The sequence below is a fragment of the Scyliorhinus torazame genome, chromosome 27 (genome assembly GCF_047496885.1).
Source record: "Scyliorhinus torazame isolate Kashiwa2021f chromosome 27, sScyTor2.1, whole genome shotgun sequence".
Lineage (NCBI taxonomy): Eukaryota > Metazoa > Chordata > Chondrichthyes > Carcharhiniformes > Scyliorhinidae > Scyliorhinus > Scyliorhinus torazame.
Window position 1 is genome coordinate 11794567 of NC_092733.1, and position 19052 is coordinate 11813618.

Sequence of the window (19052 nt, forward strand, 5' to 3'; positions counted from 1 at the left end):
TGTCCCTCTCCTTGGTGAATACCGATGCAAAGTACTCATTAAGAATCTCACCCATTTCCTCTGACTCCACGCATAAATTCCCTCTTTTGTCTTTCAGTGGGCCAATTCTTTCTCTAGTTACCCTCTTGCTCCTTATATACGAATAAAAGGCCTTGGGATTTTCCTTAACCCTGTTAGCCAAAAATATTTCATGACCCCTTTTAGCCCTCTTTATTGCGCGTTTGATATTTGTCCTACTTTCCCGATATTCCTCCAAAGCTTCATCAGTTTTAAGTCGCCTCGAGCTGATGCTTCTTTTTTCATCTTAGCTAGTCTCACAATTCCACCCGTCATCCATGGTTCCCTAATCTTGCCATTCCTATACCTCATTTTCACAGGGACATGTCTGTCCTGCACTCTAATCAACCTTTCCTTAAAAGACTCCCACATTTCAAATGTGGATTTTCCCTTAAACAGCTGCTCCCAATCCACATTCCCTAGCTCCTGCCGAATTTTGTTATACTTGGCCTTTCTCCAATTTAGCACTCTTCCTTTAGGACCACTCTTGTCTTTGTCCATGAGTATTCTAAAACTTACGGAATTGTGATCGCTATTCCCAAAGTAATCACCGACTGAAACTTCAACCACCTGGCCGGGATCATTCCCCAGTACCAGGTCCAGTATGGCCCCCTCCCGAGTTGGACTATTTACATACTGCTCTAAAAAACTCTCCTGGATGATCTTTACAAATTCTGCTCCATCTACGCCTCCAACACTACATGAGCCCCATTCTATGTTGGGAAGTTAAAATCTCCCATCACGACCACCCTATTGCTCCTACATTTTTCTATAATCTGTCGACATATTTGTACCTCTACTTCACGTCAGTGAAGAATCCGCGAAGTGGGGGGTCCCTTTATTCAGGAAATCTCTGTGGGGGGTCCCTGTATTTAGTGGGCCTACGTGGGGGGGTGTCTTTATTTAATGGGTCTTTGCGGGGGGGGGGGGGGGTCCCTTTATTTAGGAGATCTCTGTGGTGGGGTCACTTTATTGATGGGGGTCTACATGGGGGGGGGGGGTCAGGTTACCCCCAATATTTGGTGGGGGAACTCAGAAAGTCTGGGGGTGGGGGTGCTGAATTGTACTGCGGGGGTGTGGAGAGTTGAACTGAGTTCTGGTTTCAGGATTAAAGCCAACCTTGTCTCAGCCTTCATTAGCTGTAACTATTTCACTTCTTTGTGAGGTTCCCTGGATGTGCAAGGGCAGACAGAATATCAGCAAGAAAAAAAAGAGAGAAAATGTTCACGCAACCATTAATGAGACTTACCTGGTGAAGCAAATTTCATCAGAATGTCTAGTTTGTTTATGCTCAATAGTGATAGGGCATAGGTTGTTATTGCCACAGAATACGCTCTCTTTAGATTACCAATCTGATTTTCCAGGTAATCTTCTGCTCTTCTGATACTATTTTCATCACCCTGACATTAATAAAAGATAAAGAGACTTGATAATGACATTCCATCGCATGTTACCAACTGGTGTATTGAGCAAGCATTCACAACGACAACATTTATTCAGTATGTAAAATCAGCCCTGTCCTTTTTTTTTTGTTTTGTCAGGATCTTGTTGGATTTTGAATGAGCCATTAAGATGTTGAAAGTAACAAGTTTCTTCCACAACTTGTATTTTGCACAGAGTCCCTTATATTCAAAAAATATTATAGAATGAAAAACAAGAGTGAGCCATAACATTTTTGCAGTGTAATGTTTAAAAATAATCTACAAATTATGCCCTTGTGTTCACATGTTCACAGCAACTAAAGAAAGGATAAAACATCTCTTCATTGGCATTGTACAAATCGCCAATGCTGAATATTCTGGGATCACCAAAGCTTAGATTGCATGTGGTGCAGGAGTGCTCCTTCCGACTTCACATTTAGTGAACATTGGGCTATTGTTCTTCCCATCCAAATTCCTGTCACGACCAAGGATGCAGCTTCCAGTTATCTCCATCCTATGATCTATTCCCAATCATATTCCTTTCTCCAATCACCCCTCTTTATCTCCAAAACTGAACTCCACAACACCCACACGCCCTGTCACATTCCACCCTCCTTACAGTTCCTCCACTCCCGCACCTGGGGCTGGATTCTCCGCCACCGAGGCTGAAATTGCGGCCGGCGCTGGGGCAGAGAATCCATTTCCCTGCACGGAATCAGGACCGGCGCCGGTTCCCAGATTCTGCGGGCCCCGAAATGCCGCGCAGCACCTACCTGGAGCCATTTCCAGATGCCCGCTCCAGCATTCTCCATCCCCGACCGGCCGAAGTCCCGACGCCGTGGCCCACTCATGGTCCGGCCGGTCGGGAAACTAGCGTGGCAGCTGCGGACTCAGTCTGCGGCCACCCAGGTCGGGGGCGAGCCAATTGGAGGGTGGGGGGGGGTCTTATACGTGGCTGGGCAATTGTTTGGGCGGGCCATCAGGGTCGGGCGCGCGGCCGATCGGGGGGTCTATTTTTAGTGTCCAGTTCTGCTGTCTGAGTCTGCCATGGAGTAGAGCATGGCCGCTGAGGGCCACCGCCCTGCACATGCGCGGCCTCCGACCCGGAAGTGCGAGGGCCCGTATCTGCAGCAAAAGCTGCGAGATTTACGCCGGGTCCCTGCTAGCCCCCTGCAAGTCCACAGTCTTTACAACGCAGTGGGGACATAGTCCCAATAACAAAGAATCCAACCCCAAGCCTCCAGTCTTTCTTTCAAATTCCAACTTAGCCTTGCCCTCAAACGTTCAGCTCAAAGATTTTTGCCGAAATGTTGTTGAACATGCAGGGTGCAAATCAGAGCATCTTGGATTTTAATCAACAATGTAACAGACAGGAACATTCTCTAGCCATGTAGCCAGTTCGCAATCACATCCAAAGTTTATGTGCTGAATAATCGCCCCTTCCCCTCTGCTGGAACCAAGCAAGAGTCAGACCTTCCGTGTGAGTTGGAGGAACATTGGAGTTAAATTAAGGAATGTTACCCAAAACAAAGTATTGCATCATTACCTTACTCTAAACAAATAGGACTCCTTTACCTGCAGGACTTCTGGACAAACAAATTGAGCCTCAAGCATTGCGATGAGTACAAACGCAGTCAGTGATACACTGTTTTCTAATCCAGCCACTCCTCCCTAAAGGAAATTAACATTAAAAATAACATGAAACATGTCATTCAGGCAGTCTCCTACATTGTGACTTAGAGCAAATAGCAAGAGGTGTTAAACTGCTGATTTTGTCTCTGTTTAGCAATGTTTGGAGTGTTTGAAAAAAATATCAAATGCCTGAAGAAAACCAAAGGGTCATATTTAAAAAACTCAAAGCCTCATTCATCTGAGGGAACAGTGTGGTCATTTTGGAACATCAGGAATGGTGTATAAATCCAACTTCGATATGAACTTTGCATATCAAACATTTTAAAACCAAAAATCTTAAGAAATTACACACTGGACATTTACCTGTCTTGTTGGATTTTAAATAAGCCATTAAAATATTGAAAATAACAAGTTTCCCCAAACAAATTGCGTTTTATACGGAATCCCTCATATTTAAAAAAAAATGGTAGATTGCTTTATTCCATAGAGAGGAATAGAATGGACCTCAAGGAAGAACAAAGTAGGGTCTAGATGGCATTTGGAGTGGAAAGAGAAATGTTATGCAAAGGGTTTTGAAAGCAGAAGGATTTGGGCAGCTTGGTCCAGAGGACAGTAGAACAGAGTGAGATTGCAGTGAAGTGAAAGTGACTGCCGTTGTCATCAAGGCAGCATTTGACTGAGTGTGGGATTAAGGGCTCCAGAAAAACTAGAGTCAATGGGAATTATGGGGAAAACTCTCCACTGGTTGGAGACATACCTGGCAGAAAGGAAGATGGTTGTGGTTGTTGGAGGTCAATCATCTCAGTTCCAGGACAGCACTGCAGGAGCTCCTCAGGATAGTGTCCGAGGTCCAGCCATCTCCAGATGCTTCATCGATGACCGTCCATCCAACAGAAGGTCAGAAATGGGGTTGTTCGCTGATAACTGCAAAATCTTCAGTATCATTTGCGACTCCTCAGATACCAAAACAGACCATGTCTAAATGCAGCAAGACCTGGACAATATCCAAGCTTGGGCTGACAGATGGCAAGTAACATTCATGCCACACAAGTGCCAGGCAATGACCATCTCCTTCAAGAGAGAATCTAACAATCACTCTTTGACATTCAATGGCATTCCACTTGCTGAATCTCTCCTCTTTCAACATCCTGGGAGTTACCATTGATCAGAAACTGAACTGGACTAGCCATAGAAATACTGTGGCTACAAAAGCAGGTCAGAAGCTAATCCTGTGGTGAATAACTCACCTCCTCACTCCCATTATCTACAAGGCACAAGTTTGGAGTGTGATAGAAAACTGTCCACAAGACATAGACACAGATGTAGGCCATTTGGCCCATCAAGTCTGCTCCACCATTCAATGAGATCATGACTGATCTGATACGGTAATCCTCAACTTTTCCACCTTATCCCCATTAGCCTTGATTCTCTTCCTGAATAAAAATCTGTCTATAACAGCCTTGAACATACTTAATGATGCAGCCTCCAGAGCCCTCTGCGGTGAAAACAATTCCACAGATTTACTACTCTCTGAGAGAAGAAATTCCTCATCTATGTTTTAAATGGGTGATCCCTTACTCTAAGATTATGTCCTCTGATTTTAGACTCTCCCAAATGGGGAAATAACCTCCCAGCAATTATCCTATCAAGCCCTCTGAGAATCCAATATGTCTCAATAAGGTCACCTTTCATTCTTCTAAACTCCAGTGAGTAACGGCTTACTTGCCTGGATGAGTACAGTTCCAACAGCACTCAAGAAGCTCGACTCTGTCCAGCACAAAGAAGCCCACTTAATTGGCACTCCCTCCAGCATTGGCACTCAGTGGCAGCCGTATGTACCATCTACTATATGCACTGCAGGAATTCACCAAGACTCCTTAGACAGCACCTTTCAATCCCACGACCATCCAGAATAGTGGTCTCCAAATAGTCGACAGATTGATCTAGGGCCTCGAACAATCGATTGTTGTTGCCTGCTGAACCTCGCCATTTCTTGTAATGACGAGTGAATCAGTTCATTGCCTGCCGAACAATGCCAAAAATCTACAGAACTCAAGCAACGAGATTCTTGCAGGTGCCAAAACATAGAATAAGCTAGTTGAAGACAAAATGATGGGCAAAAATTCAGGGACCTCCGAAACTGGGCAAAAACCTATCTTTTCCACCAGGAATGGGAAAGCAAATTTATTTTTACAAATGTCAAGTGCAGGACTATTTGTCTCATTTGTCAATAGAGTAAAGCCTTGAGTAAAAGGTCATTTGGGATGGCATCACAAGACAAGGCATGCAAAAGGTCAAGAAGATTTCCCTTTTAACAGCACAATTTGGACATTTGGAATTGGGGAGTTAAAGGGAATTTTGAAAGCTCAACAGTCACTCTTCTCAAAACCTGTGACGAAAGACAAGGCGAGCAAAGAAGCTTCTTTTTGCATTAGCCATCTGCTGGCAATACATAATAAACCATTCATCGATGGTGAAGAAGTTATCAAGGAGGTTATGATGGTTGCTGCCGACACTTTGCTGAAAGGCTTGAAAAAGAAAGATGAAATTATTACAACCATCAAGAACATGCCGCTTGGCACTTTAATAGTAGCTGGAAGGATAGAATTGTTGTCTCAGAAAATACACCAAACTTGCCAGGTTCTGAATGTTTTTCACGCAGTTTGATGAATCAGTAGACATGATGGGCCAAACAGCCCAGCTGAATGTTTTCGTTCGTATGGCATTCAAAGACTCAACAAAAAAGGAGGACTTTCTCACGCTTTTACCACTCAGAGAGAGAGACAACGGACTGGATTCTCCGGTCACCGACGCCAAAATCAGGACATTGCCTGAGGCCCGCTCCCCCAAATGCTCCGCCCCCGACCGGCCGAGTTCCCGACAGCGTGGGTCTCTCATGGTCTCATCCGTCAGGAACACAGCATGACAGCTGTGGACTCAGTCCAGCGCTGCCACAGTTGGGGGAGGGCCGATCCGAGGGCAGGGGGGACTTTTGCCAGGGGATGGGGGACATTGTGGGGGGGGGGGGTGGTCCAGGACGCACGAGCCGGCCAAGGGGGAGCACTATTTCGCAGTCCGAGTCCGTGAGCAGCCGGCGCCATGTTGCACGGCGCGGCCGCTGCATGCAGCCACCGAGCGCATGTGCGGCCACGGACCCGGCAATTCTCCGGTCTGTATCGTCAGCTCGAGTCGAGTGCTCTACGCTGCCTTGATGCTAGCCCCCAGCCAAACAGAGGATCGGTGGCCATTTTACGCCATTTCTTTCTGTCGTAAAACGTCACTGTTCCCAAGTCGGTGTGGGGACAAAGCCTCAAAATCGGAGAATCCAGCCCCAGAGGAGAGAATCTCTACAATGAATTGAAGATAAGTGACAGAGAAAAACATTCCGATTAGGAAACCGGTTTCACTCACAACCGATGGTGCACCGTCAATGCTGGGTGTCAATGCAGGATTTGTTGCATTTTGCAGAAATGGTCCTGAATTCTCTTATGACAATTTCCACTGGGTTATCCACCAACAAGTGCGAGCGAGCAAGATTATTGACTTTGTTGTTGAGATCGGCAATTCAATTTGTGCCTGAGCTCTGCAATATCGCTTGCTCAAATCGTTACTCAATGAGCTTGATGCCACACGGTGAACTAATCCTTCATGCTCATGTGAGGTAGTTAAGGATTGGGTTGGATTGGATTTGTTTATTGTCACGTGTACCGAGGTACAGTGAAAAGTAATTTTCTGCGAGCAGCTCAACAGATCATTAAGTACATGAGAAGAAAAGGGAATAAAACAAAATACATAATAGGGCAACACAACATATACAATGTAACTACATAAGCACTGGCATCGGATGAAGCATCCAGGGTGTAGTGTTAATGAAATCAGTCCATAGAGGGTCATTTAGGAGTCTGGTGATAGTGGGGAAGAAGCTGTTTTTGAGTCTGTTTGTGCGTGGTCTCAGACTTCTGTATCTCCTGCCCGATGGACGAAGTTGGAAGAGTGAGTAAGCCGGGTGGGAGGGATCTTTGATTATACTGCCCGCTTTCCCCAGGCAGCGGGAGGTGTAGATGGAGTCAATGGATGGGGGGCAGGTTCGTGTGATGGACTGGTCGGTGTTCACGACTCTCTGAAGTTTCTTGCGGTCCTGGGCCGAGCAGTTGCCATACCAGGCTGTGATGCAGCCCGATAGGATGCTTTCTATGGTGTATCTGTAAAAGTTGGTAAGAGTCAATGTGGACATGCCGAATTTCCTTAGTTTCCTGAGGAAGTATAGGCGCTGTTGTGCTTTCTTGGTGGTTGCGTCGACGTGGGTGGACCAGGACAGATTTTTGGAGATGTGCACCCCGAGGAATTTGAAACTACTAACCATCTCCACCTCGGCCCCGTTGATGCTGACAGGGGTGTGTACAGTACTTTGCTTCCTGAAGTCAATTACCAGCTCTTTAGTTTTGCTGGCATTGAAGGAGCGATTGTTGTCGCTACACCACTCCACTAGGTTCTCTATCTCCCTCCTGTATTCGGACTCATCGTTATTCGACATCCGGCCCACTATGGTCGTATCGTCAGCAAACTTGTAGATGGAGTTGGAACCAAGTTTTGCCACGCAGTCGTGTGTGTACAGGGAGTAGAGTAGGGGGCTAAGTACGCAGGCTTGCGGGGCGCCGGTGTTGAGGGCTATTGTGGAGGAGGTGTTATTGTTCATTCTTACTGATTGTGGTCTGTTGGTCAGAAAATCGAGGATCCAGTTGCAGAGTGGGGAGCCAAGTCCTAGGTTTTGGAGCTTTGATATGAGCTTGGCTGGGATTATGGTGTTGAAGGCGGAGCTGTAGTCAATAAATAGGAGTCTAATGTAGGAGTCCTTGTTTTCGAGATGCTCTAGGGATGAGTGTAGAGCCAGGGAAATGGTGTCTGATGTGGACCGGTTGCAGTTCTCCAGAGATTTTCAGATCTTCTCCCTGAAATTGTCAGCTTTCTTAAATCAAGAAATGAGGTGTGCCGCGAGCTGTCAGATAGTGCATGGTTGCTACACTTGGCTTTTCTTATGTACATAAGTGCAAAATTGAATGAGCTGAATCGTGAACTACAATGGATTTGTCACACATGATCAGTGCAGTGAATGCATTCAAGTTGAAACTGGGCCTGTGGTCCCCTCTCAGTTAAAGAACAAATTGACTGAGCACTTCCCACATCTAGAGAAAGTCAGCGCAACAGGTCAGACCGAAAGGATTCCATCCAAACAGATATAGTGACTGCTTGAATAAATTGGAAAATCAATTCAAAGGACGATTTCAGGAGTGAGAGAAGATGGAACAAATCACTGTTTTTGTCCCAAATCCTTTTTTTATTCTTCAAGTGGACATTGGAGATCTGACAACAAAGTTTCAGCAGGTGCTTGAACAAAGCAGTGGACTTGACATGGAAATTATCACCATGCAAAATGACATAGAATTGAAAGATAGGCCAAGTGACAAAGACTTTTGGGGATTTGTAGACAGAGAGAAGTTTCTTCTTTTGGCATCCTGCACACTCAAGATGAAAGCCTACTTTAGTTCCACATACCTCTCTGAGATGGCCTTTTCCCAGATGAAGATCATCAAATAATGTATCATACTCATCTCGCTGATGCCCATCTGATGGACTGTTATGAGACTTTCCATCTCAAACTATAACTCAGACTTAACAGCACTCACAGATAGGTATCACATTAAGAATAAGTGAATGCTATGCATAGCATATATTTGGGAGGGGGGGGAGCAGTTCAGTAAAGTCAAATTTTTAAGAGTGGATCTTGTGCTGCATTTAAATTCTAAACGTGATCTTCTGCTTAAAAAGGTTGGAGGCCACTGATCTAGAAGGACAAGGACAGCAGTTGCACGGGAACACCGCCACCTTCAAGTTCCCCTCCAAGCCAAACAACACCCTGACTTGGAACTAAATTGCCGTTGCTTCACTGTCGCTGGGTGAAAATCCTGGAACTCCCTCCCTAACAGCATGGTGGATGTATCTACACCACATGGTCTGCAGCGGTTCAGCAAGGTGGCTCACCATCACCTTCTCGAGAGCAATTAAGGATAGGTCGCAAATGCTGGCCTAGCCAGCAATGCCCACATCCTGTGAATGAATAAAAAACAAAATGCTGGAGAGAAAATTTACCAATGGTAGACAACAAAGAAGGGGCAAAGGCAAGGGTGAGATCAGGATGTAGGAGTTAGAGTGAGATTGGCCCTGGAGGTACTTCAAGCAATGGAAAATAATAAGGGAGGTTACATGGGAGATTTGATAAAGATGTTCAAAATCTTGAAAAGCTTTGATAGAGTAAGAGTAAAGTGTTTACAGTGTGAGGACAGAGAGGATCCAGGTTAAGATAAATCATATAAGAACCAAATCAGACAATGAGGATTTATTTTTAATGCAGCAAGTTGTGATTTGTTATTCACCACTTGGGCGGAGTTTTATGGTCTCAGCTGCCAATGGGATCATCTGGTCCTACTGGCGTCACTGGACTTTTGTATGGCTCAACGCATTTTCTGGCTCTGCCATTGCCATGGCGGCATAATTCTGCATCCTGAAGGAGGGGTGGATGTAGATTCGATAGTAGCTGAAGGGAATTGGAGGAACAAGTGAAGGAGAAAAATTTGGGGAAACAGGAGGGGGCTGGGACTAACTGAACACTCCTTTGGAAGATCTAACACAAACCCAAAGGGCTGAATGGCCTCATTCTGTCCAGTATAATTCTCTGATTAAATTGTTTTATTTCTTCAATGCAACCAAAATGGAATCATAAAGAGTAAAAAGAAACATCTTGCGTACAGTAATCGATTTGTCATGTACAGGATAGTCCTCTTGGAAGTGACCATCGGGTTTCTGTTTATTTACTATCAGCCACTTCGCAGCACTACAGACAACATACGTGTCAATCGGGATCAAATGAAACGACATTGCAAACACTTTCACCACGTAAGCAGTCAGCCTACAAAGAAAGAAATGGAATGTAAGATTGTGAACGCAAACAGATTTTCTGGAGCAAATTAATCTAAAGAAACAGCACATTGAAACCTTTACAACATCACTGTACTTAATGATTCCATGTACACAAACGTTGAAATACAAATACATATTATTTGATCTAAAGCAGTTTTTTACTGGAATCATGGTCTGAATTCTCCGCCGTCGGGATTCTCCGTTTTGCCGGCAGGTTTCCCGACGGTGTGAGGCTGCTCCACAATGGGAAACTGAGAATCCTGACAGCATGCCGCACCAGATTGGGCAGGATTCTCTCTTGCCCGACCCCGATATCGTAATCGGCCATTGGGCGAAGAATCCATTCCGATGCCCAAATCAGGGGAGGCACCGGTTTGACGCCGGTTTCTAGTCTCCGTCCATTCCGAAATGGCGTCATCGCATTGCACGGCGCAAGCCATTGGAACTGCGAAGGCCCTCCCCTGATACTCTGCCCCCGATGGGCCTAGTTGCTGACTGCATGGGAGGCGTGTGGTCTCAGCAGTCGGGAACCCGGTGTGGTAGCTGCGGACTGAGTCCAGCACCTCCACAGTCAGCCGGGAGCCATGCTGCTGGCCGGGGTGGTTTCCACGAGGGCTGGGGGGACGGTTGGGGGGGTGGCAGGTCAGGTATGCGCACAGCCGGCGCCAAGTTGTACGGCGCGACCACTGCAGGTCACTGGCATACGCATGCGCAGCCATGGACCTGGCCATTCTCCAGCAGTTTCTGTCGTGTGAGCCGAGCGTTTTACCCGGCGATGTTGCTAGCCCCTCACTGGTCGCAGGATCGGTGAGGGTTTGGGACGATTTTGCGTCGTAAAACGCCACAATTCCCACGCTGGCATCAGCACTTCGCCGCAAAATTGGAGAATCGATCCCTGTATTTTTGACCCCAAACTGAATGGTTCTGGAATTCTCCCTCAAGTTCTCTGACTCTCGACCTAAATCTCCAAAACGATGCTCCTGAAACCTATCTCTTTGACCAAGCTTTTGGTCTCCTGTCCCAGTCCCTGTCCCCTTATGTTGCTCAGTGTCAAATTCTGTTTGGTAATGACTCCCGCGAAACACCTTGGGAGGTTTAATTATATTAAAGGTGCTATAAAAATACAAATTGTTGTTGTTTCATAGCAGAGAGAGACATGTCTGGAAAGCAAATCCTCCGTTCATATTGCATGGAATATTGTAATGGACTTTGAGTATCCTATGCTGCCAATCCTGCATCATGGCGTTATGTAGCGCACAAAGACTCCGAGAGACGAATAGAGTGAAGTCGATGAGGCTTTATTAAGCGTGACTGTTCCCCCGCAGTTCAGTAGTAGACTGCCTGCGGGGGAGGGCTCCAGGTACTGATACTCCGCCTTCAGGGCGGAGCTAGAGGTCAACGTCCAACCAGGACCCGGGATCTGTCAGCCAATGACATCATGGCTTCACAGTCCCACATGACCCCTAATGCATACTACCACAACCAGTATCATTAACTAGGTGACAGAAGCAGGACCACCAAATTTGTATTTGCATAGTCCTTTAATATAGTAAAACGTCCCAATGAACTTCACAGAAGCACGATTCTGCATCCTATGTCAATACAAGGTGACCAGAAATAATTTACAACATACCATGTGCTAGGTTCTGTATATGACCATATTGAATAAGAGCCATCTGGTTTGCGATATGTCATTTGCTGAGCATAACCTCAGTAGAAAAGAAGCAAATACAAAAATTAACATCAAACAACTCTGGAAATTTGAAACAGGTAAACATAAAACTGGTAAAGTCAATGATCCAGTCAAAGAGCAACGAATCTCAGAAAACAAAATCTGAATGCCGAATGTCTACAGAAAATACTGTCTAATCAAAACCAATCGCAATCAGAGAAGAGCTTGGCCAAGACTATCAAATGGTCCTCGATCCACTTCCTCTTCACATGGTCTTTAATGCTGCTTCTTTAATGCTCCGTGTTGACTCTGAGTTGCCGGTGAGTTGATTTCATTCAGCCACAGAGCCCCAAATGCAACTTTGGACTTTTATATTTTTTCCTCCGTGTTTATCAGGTTACGACTAGGACATGAGTGGGATCCTCCGATCCCATCCATTAGCGCCCCACTCCAAATGAGATCGGAGACCGGAGAATCCCAACCGCGAACAAGGTCGAAGAGTCTTGGCGCATGTCTCTCCTCTGCTGTGCCTTTGTAACCTGAATTCCAAATGCAATGTTTATTTTCATGTGTATTTTGGCTGCTTTTCCTCATCAAAGCTGATATCTGTTTTTTTCACCTCTTTACACATCTCAGATCCTCTTCTCCTACTTGAGCGACACGGTGGCACAGTGGTTAGCACTGCTGACTCACAGCACCAGGGACCCGGGTTCGATTCCAACCTATACAGACAATATTTTTGTGGCACTAGCTGGTAAATATACATAGGCCCAGATTTTTAATGAATGAGTGTGATGTACTGAATGGTGTGGTAGGTAGGTAACTGGGTAAGTGTGTGACATGGGTAGGGTGCGCAAGTGGATGAGGTGGGTGAGATTCGTGAGGTGTGTAGTTTGATGAGTGGATAGGTGGGTGAGTTAGTAGGTAGGTAGGTAGGAAGGTGAGAGGATAGTCAGAGTCAGATTGACGGGGTAGACAGGTCTGATCAGGAGGTAGTCCAGTAGTTGGGTGGTCGATTGGGGTGTTAATCAGGTCAAGTTGGGAATATTCGAGTTCAGTGGGTGGCACGGTGGCACAGTGGTTAGCACCGCTGCCTCACAGCTCCAGGATCCCAGGTTCAATTCCGGCCTCGGGTGACTATCTGTGTGGAATTTGCACGTTCTCCCCGTGTCTGCGTGGGTTTCCTCCGGATGCTCCTGTTTCCTCCCACAGTCCAAAGATGTGCAGGGTGAGTGCATTTGCCATACTAAAGTCGCTGCTTAATCTCCAAAGGTTGGGTTGGGTTACGGGGATGGGGCGGGGAGTGGACCTAGGTAGGGTGCTCTTTCAGAGGGTTGATGCAGACTCAATGGGCCGAATGTCCTCCTTCTGCATTGTAGGGATTCTATGGAATTGTTACACAATGACTGTGCTGGTTATTTTTACTGGAATATTGCAAAGCAAAGGCCGAAGCTGAAATTTTCAGTCCTTCCTGCCAGTGGGAACTTCTGGTCCCACCAATGACGACCTCCTGCTACGGGGTTGCCGGCAGTGGAGGGTGCGAGTCACGGCCAAAGCCATTGACATCGGCAGGACTGGAAGATCCTGCCACTGGCCAATGGTACACCGTCTCCTCTGCTGCAAAATCCGCCATGGAGGGGTTTTCTGGCCCTTTGCGCTGGTAGGGTTTTTCGGTCTGCCAGTGGGCTCATCACTGCTTTCCCTGCCCAAAACCACACTGAGTCAGAAAATCCCGCCCTAGGACACTTTTTACAACCCCAGAAAATTCCCCGAGACACCTTTACTGCCTTGACAGACAAATCTGACAAACATTACCAAATCTCAGTGCTGTCGCGGACACTTTCAGCAGATTAATAATCACTGCCCAATCTGCATTTCCTCCCAATAGCCACATGTGTTCGCATAAAAACTGTTGCCATCGCTGTTTCATTACCAATAGATTTCACTGACTTTCTGGCTTGGATAGAACTTGGCTCCAAAGACATATTGCTCATTGTTTATTGTATCACTTCCCACACCTAATGGTGCACAAGGCAGACTTTAATCTGTTCCCATTGCGAGGTTTTTCCTGGAATAGTTCGAGAGCTTGTTGTCAAAGGCTGATAGCTTGTGGGGTGCTACTCCACAACAAGCATGATTGATTAGGAGTCTCTCCCGCTCATATCGCCCAAATCCAATTCTGGGAAAAGAAGCATCTTCCCATAAATCACGTGCACTTTATAACATCCAACTGTTTACCCATTGGCCCTCTGTCCACCACAATACTTCCAGCACTCTCTGAGCACTCAATCCTTTCCATGTTCAATTTCACTATCTCCAGAAAATCATTTACTTCTGCCCCCCCCACCCCCCCTCCCATTCTCATCAACGTAATGGCATTTTGAACCTCTCTCAATTATTTCCCCATTTAGTATAATCAATAAAAGTGAACTCTGCTGTCTTCTCAGGTACTAAAAAAAAGTATTTATTTTCGAAGAGCAGGGGTCATGATTTCCAAAGAGGGGAGCCTCTGTAAAAATGTTTTAGAATCTCTACATTATGAGGCAAGGATGCCATGTGATTTCACAGTATCAACATATTGCAATCTATAGCCCTCAACATTAGTATTGTTGGTGCAGTGTAAAATGTAGCTGCTATCCTGAACCTGACTTATGCTATGCCATCAGTGATAGTCTCAATATGCATGAAATTCAAATTCCAAAAACATGATGCTCCTTATTTTAACAATCTTGGATATAAAATTAGGGATGTGTACCTTGTTGAATGTTGTCCAGTGCAGTATTTCTACGATCTATTCCAACCCTTTCCCATTGCCGGGTTTTGTCCAGAAAGTTGGTGACAATCACAACTGGGGTTATTGATGCCATATTCTGCTCTCCACAGCCACCAGGTGCTCTAATTAGATCTTTCAGTTTTGCTCCATCAATAGTATTTTCAATTGTTTGGGCTAAAATGTCTCCTGTTTCGGTAACAAAATACATTCGTAAGAACAAAGCAAAATACTGCAGCTGCTAGAAATCTATAAGAAAAACAGAAGATGCTGGAAATATTCAGCAGGTCAGGTAGAACCTGTGCGGGAAAAGCAGAAAGTCAGGTTGATGATCTTTCATCAGAAATTAAAAGAATTAGAAATCTAATAGGAATGGTGGAAGAGGGAAGGGTCAAAAGGAAAGCAGCTCATCCGTCAATTAGGCACTATGTATCCTTCCAGCAACGAAAGGGAGAAATAAAAGGACGCACACAGTTCCTGTGCGTGTGTTGTACCCCTTCCGCTTGACAGCACGAGTTGATTGCACCAAAATAGTTGATCCCGGTACCTTAATCCTGTCGGGAGGCAAGCCGCGTAACCCTCGTCAGACACACGCAGCACCGACGGGCGACTCAGGGTAGTGTGCCGAGTGTCCTGGCAGCTTACATTTGTACTGACAGCACTCCGGGGGGGTTTCAATGGCCATCTAAGGCCCTTGGTCCAACAGCATGTCTCTTTTTACAGCAATGTTTTTATTGTAAAGATAATATGCTAATCCTCCATTATTTTGTACATTCCAGATAGGAACAAGCCAAGAATACGTCAGCAATATGCTTGCCCTTCAGCCTCTGCAGGAAAATTGGCTGGTTTCTTTGAGCAAGAGAGCCCACATCACAATCAACGTACCTTGAACACTGATGAATGAATCTGGCTTTGTATTTGGAACAATGACATCAGGAACTTTGATATTAATATTAATCACTTGTTTTGCACCTAAATTGAAGAAAGAATATATTGATTTATATAAAGAAAATCTTTCAATTAAATTGGTTTACGGTTTGTTTCCTCTCAGTTGTCTTCTCTCTACCCAGATTAATCAATCCTCCTGATTTTTTTGACAACTATTGGTTTACGGTTTGTTTCCTCTCAGTTGTCTTCTCTCTACCCAGATTAATCAATCCTCCTGAGTTTACTCAACTTCAGTATTTTAATTTCTTTCAAGAAATAAGCTCCTTGTTTCTCAGATAATTTCATGAAGGTAAACCCAGACTGACTGAACTTTGTATCCACGTTTTGTTTCGCCTGATGGTCCAGCTTAGAAATTCGGCCCCTGGCACAGGTTGGCATTGTCAGGTTGGCACTGCCCAGGCATGTCCCTCTCCCCCCAGAGGTTAAACTTACCTTTAATCCCCTCCCCCCCCCCACTCAACAGAGGGAATTCCCTCGACTGATGCATGCTTTATGAACCAATTGTATAGGAATGAATATTTAGTGAGGGGGAGCTCCTGGAGAGAGGCCTTGCTAATAATATTACAACGTGTCAAACTGAGGTCCCCGGTCTTCTGCGGCTGATTTCTTATCCCGCTGCCAGTGAATGGTCTGGGGAATCGGAAATTGCGATCCCACCGGAGTGAATCGCGTTTTCCGATTCTAGCCGTTCAAACTGACAGCGAACATGGGCTCAAAATCGCCCCCACTGTGTTGGCTGCCAATGCATGATGGCTGTGCAAGATGCCCATTGATACCTCTCCACACGTGTGCACTTATTCGCACCTACGTGAAGCCAATTACATAATTTTCAGGACACGGGGTGCCAGTTGGACCTTATTGTTCTGAATCTTGCAGCAGGCGTGCAGTTGGTGAGCGGCCAACCTGCAGTTTCCGTTGTCATGGATCTGCCTAGTAATTAATAGTAACACAAATTTAACAAGACAAAATAGAATGCGATCTGCCCAGCAACAGGTGCGAACTTGCCTAGCGGCAGCCGAAGCCAGCATTCAAAAAGCAGGATGAGAAGTGACTTTCTCAATAACAAGATTAGCAGGCATCTAAATAGAACCAGGTGTAAATCGCCTATTAGTAGAAACAACTTACCTAGACGACTGAGAGGTCAGTGGAGGTATACGCATGTTAATTTATAGAGTCAAGGAATTTGAGAAAGGCAGACAGCCAAATACACAGCATGAACAATCAAAGAGAAGAAATTGTATAATTGCCAGCACCCTCAGAAGCAGACAGGCCAGTTTACATCTGACAGCTTGAGAGGCCAGTTTACATCTAACTATTTGGGAGGCCAGTCTGCAACTCACAACCAGGAGGCTAGGGCCACATTTGTGTCCGAGAGTCGAAGCAGTTTAAAATCTTCGCTGGAACAGGAAAACATGTTTCTCAGACTTGATTATGAGTCTTGTATTGTGTGGTAACTATAAGCTGGATTTTACGACATATGTATTTAATTTGGATGTTGTTTGGAGAAAGGGGAAGTCTTAACGAGTTCAGGGGTCATATATATATTTTGGAACAAGTGTACATTCTACATCAACTGTGTGTATATTTAGGGGTTCATATAATTAATCGCCTTAGAGTAGTGTAGTCTAGTTCGTGTGCATTTATCTTTTCTTTCATTCAATAAATAGTCTAATAGAAGAGCAACAAGGTGGCACAGTGGTTAGCACTGCTACCTAACAGTGCCAGGGACCCGGGTCAATTCCGGCCTTGGGTGACTGTCTGTGTAGAGTTTGCATTTTCTCCCCATGTCTGCATGGGTTTCCTCCGGGTGCTGCGGTTTCTTCCACAGTCCAAAGATGTTCGGGTGAGGTGGATTGGTCATGCCTGGTGGGGTTACGGGGATAGGGTGTGGGGAGTGGGGCTGGGTAGGGTGCTCTTTCAGAGGGTCGGTGCAGACTTGATGGGCTGAGTGGCCTCCTTCTGCATTGAAGGGATTCTATGGAATTGTTCCACGACGACTGTGCTGGTTATTTTTACTGGGATTCCATGGGACTGCTCATATCGTTCCAAAAACAAATTCCCACAAACCGGTGTTTCAAGTGTTTTGTGACACTGTAGATCAGGATGGGGAGGGAGTAACAGCCACTATTCCATTTGCAGCACCACAGTTTGTTCCCAGTGACAGACCCAGATTAAGGGCAAGCGTCTCCGGAGTGATAAGTCAGAAACTGTGGTGATGCCACAATTGTAAACACTGTTTCCCTTTTGTTAAAGGTGTTAACTTGATGCTGCTGCCCCTGCAATATTTGCAATTCCAGGTTGTGATGGCTGTACTTGCATCTGTTGCACACTGCCCTCTATAAATATGGCAGCTGCATTTCCCACTTCACATACAACCAATCGAAAAAAAAAGCATCAGGCTTGAACATATCCCTTTTGTTTGCAGAGAATGGATCCCTGTCCATGATTGTATGTCACGTCGAGCAAGTATAAATGAGCCGAGTTAAGAACTCGATTGATCATGTTAAATATGCTGTTAGTGTAGTCGGCACTAAGGATTGATCAGCAAATGCTACCAATTGTGGCATCACATTTAACAGTAGATGTTTGCTGTTGGGTTTTTGCTAGCATGGGTTGGTTGAGTTTGGTCCATTCTCTGCTTATTATGAACTAGCAAAGGACCATGCTGTTTGATTCTATCAACATTGGGATGTATGGCCTCTCTACATACCTGACTTTGTGATGAATATCACGTCCGCCGCAGAATTCGGTTTAAATAAGGCATTAATACAAACAACATTTTAATTCAAAGTGGAATAAAACCACTTCAGCTAAAGGTCATGTAGAAGTTACCACCTGCTGGGAGAAACTCGGAGCTGGTTTCAAAGGCTCATTAATACAAACAATTACAGGAGAAGAAAGACCTTCCTTTGACACACCATAAATTCTTTGGGATCACTCCCTACACCTACAAATGTTCAAACCATTAAGACAGGAAATTCTTAAGATAAATAACACACAAATCCTTCCTAACTATACCTCTTGACACTTAGAATAACACCCTCACAAAAAGTGTCTGTTTTGGTATCTAAAGAACATGACAACTCTGAAAAAAGCCTGGCCTCTATACGAGTCCCCTTTGCCAATATATCTTTGGACACCTGACATTTACACAGACACTACGATCATTAAAATATGTATTGATGATAATACATCCAATTAGCCATTTGGCTATAGGTAATTAACCAACAATAAGTGACAGGATGACAGATGCCGTCCTTGACCGATTTGAAGATTTTATGTATAAAAAGAGGGACATTTTAGCAGAGAGGTACCCTTCTCACTCCCCTGCAGGAGTGTAGGTCAAAGCTCTGTCCTTCAAGCTTGCCTTGTCAGACAAAACCTCAGGTTTTGTAAGTATGTTTTTGTTTAACTTCTTGGAAATGTATTAAGAAATTGATAAGAGATACTTTTAGGATTTTCCATGTTTCAGATATCTCATTCTATTGAGATAGTGTGTTAGCAGATAACATAGGACTGTTAACAATTTTATTTTATTAACAGATAACTAAAGACTGTTAATCAATTTATATTTTTA

General features: G+C 45.0%; 1 protein-coding gene across 1 annotated transcript in view; it reads right to left on the reverse strand.

Moving 5' to 3' along the window:
- The window catches only part of LOC140403203 (venom factor-like), a 259736-nt gene that overhangs the window by 111303 nt on the left and 129381 nt on the right, over positions 1 to 19052 (reverse strand). The window contains exons 23-28 of the mRNA XM_072490955.1: positions 15413 to 15499; positions 14513 to 14716; positions 11719 to 11794; positions 9915 to 10074; positions 3054 to 3149; positions 1307 to 1457 (exon numbers count right to left, since the gene is read on the reverse strand). Coding sequence (XP_072347056.1) covers positions 1307 to 1457; positions 3054 to 3149; positions 9915 to 10074; positions 11719 to 11794; positions 14513 to 14716; positions 15413 to 15499 — 774 coding nt within the window. The remainder of the gene's footprint in view (positions 1 to 1306; positions 1458 to 3053; positions 3150 to 9914; positions 10075 to 11718; positions 11795 to 14512; positions 14717 to 15412; positions 15500 to 19052) is intronic.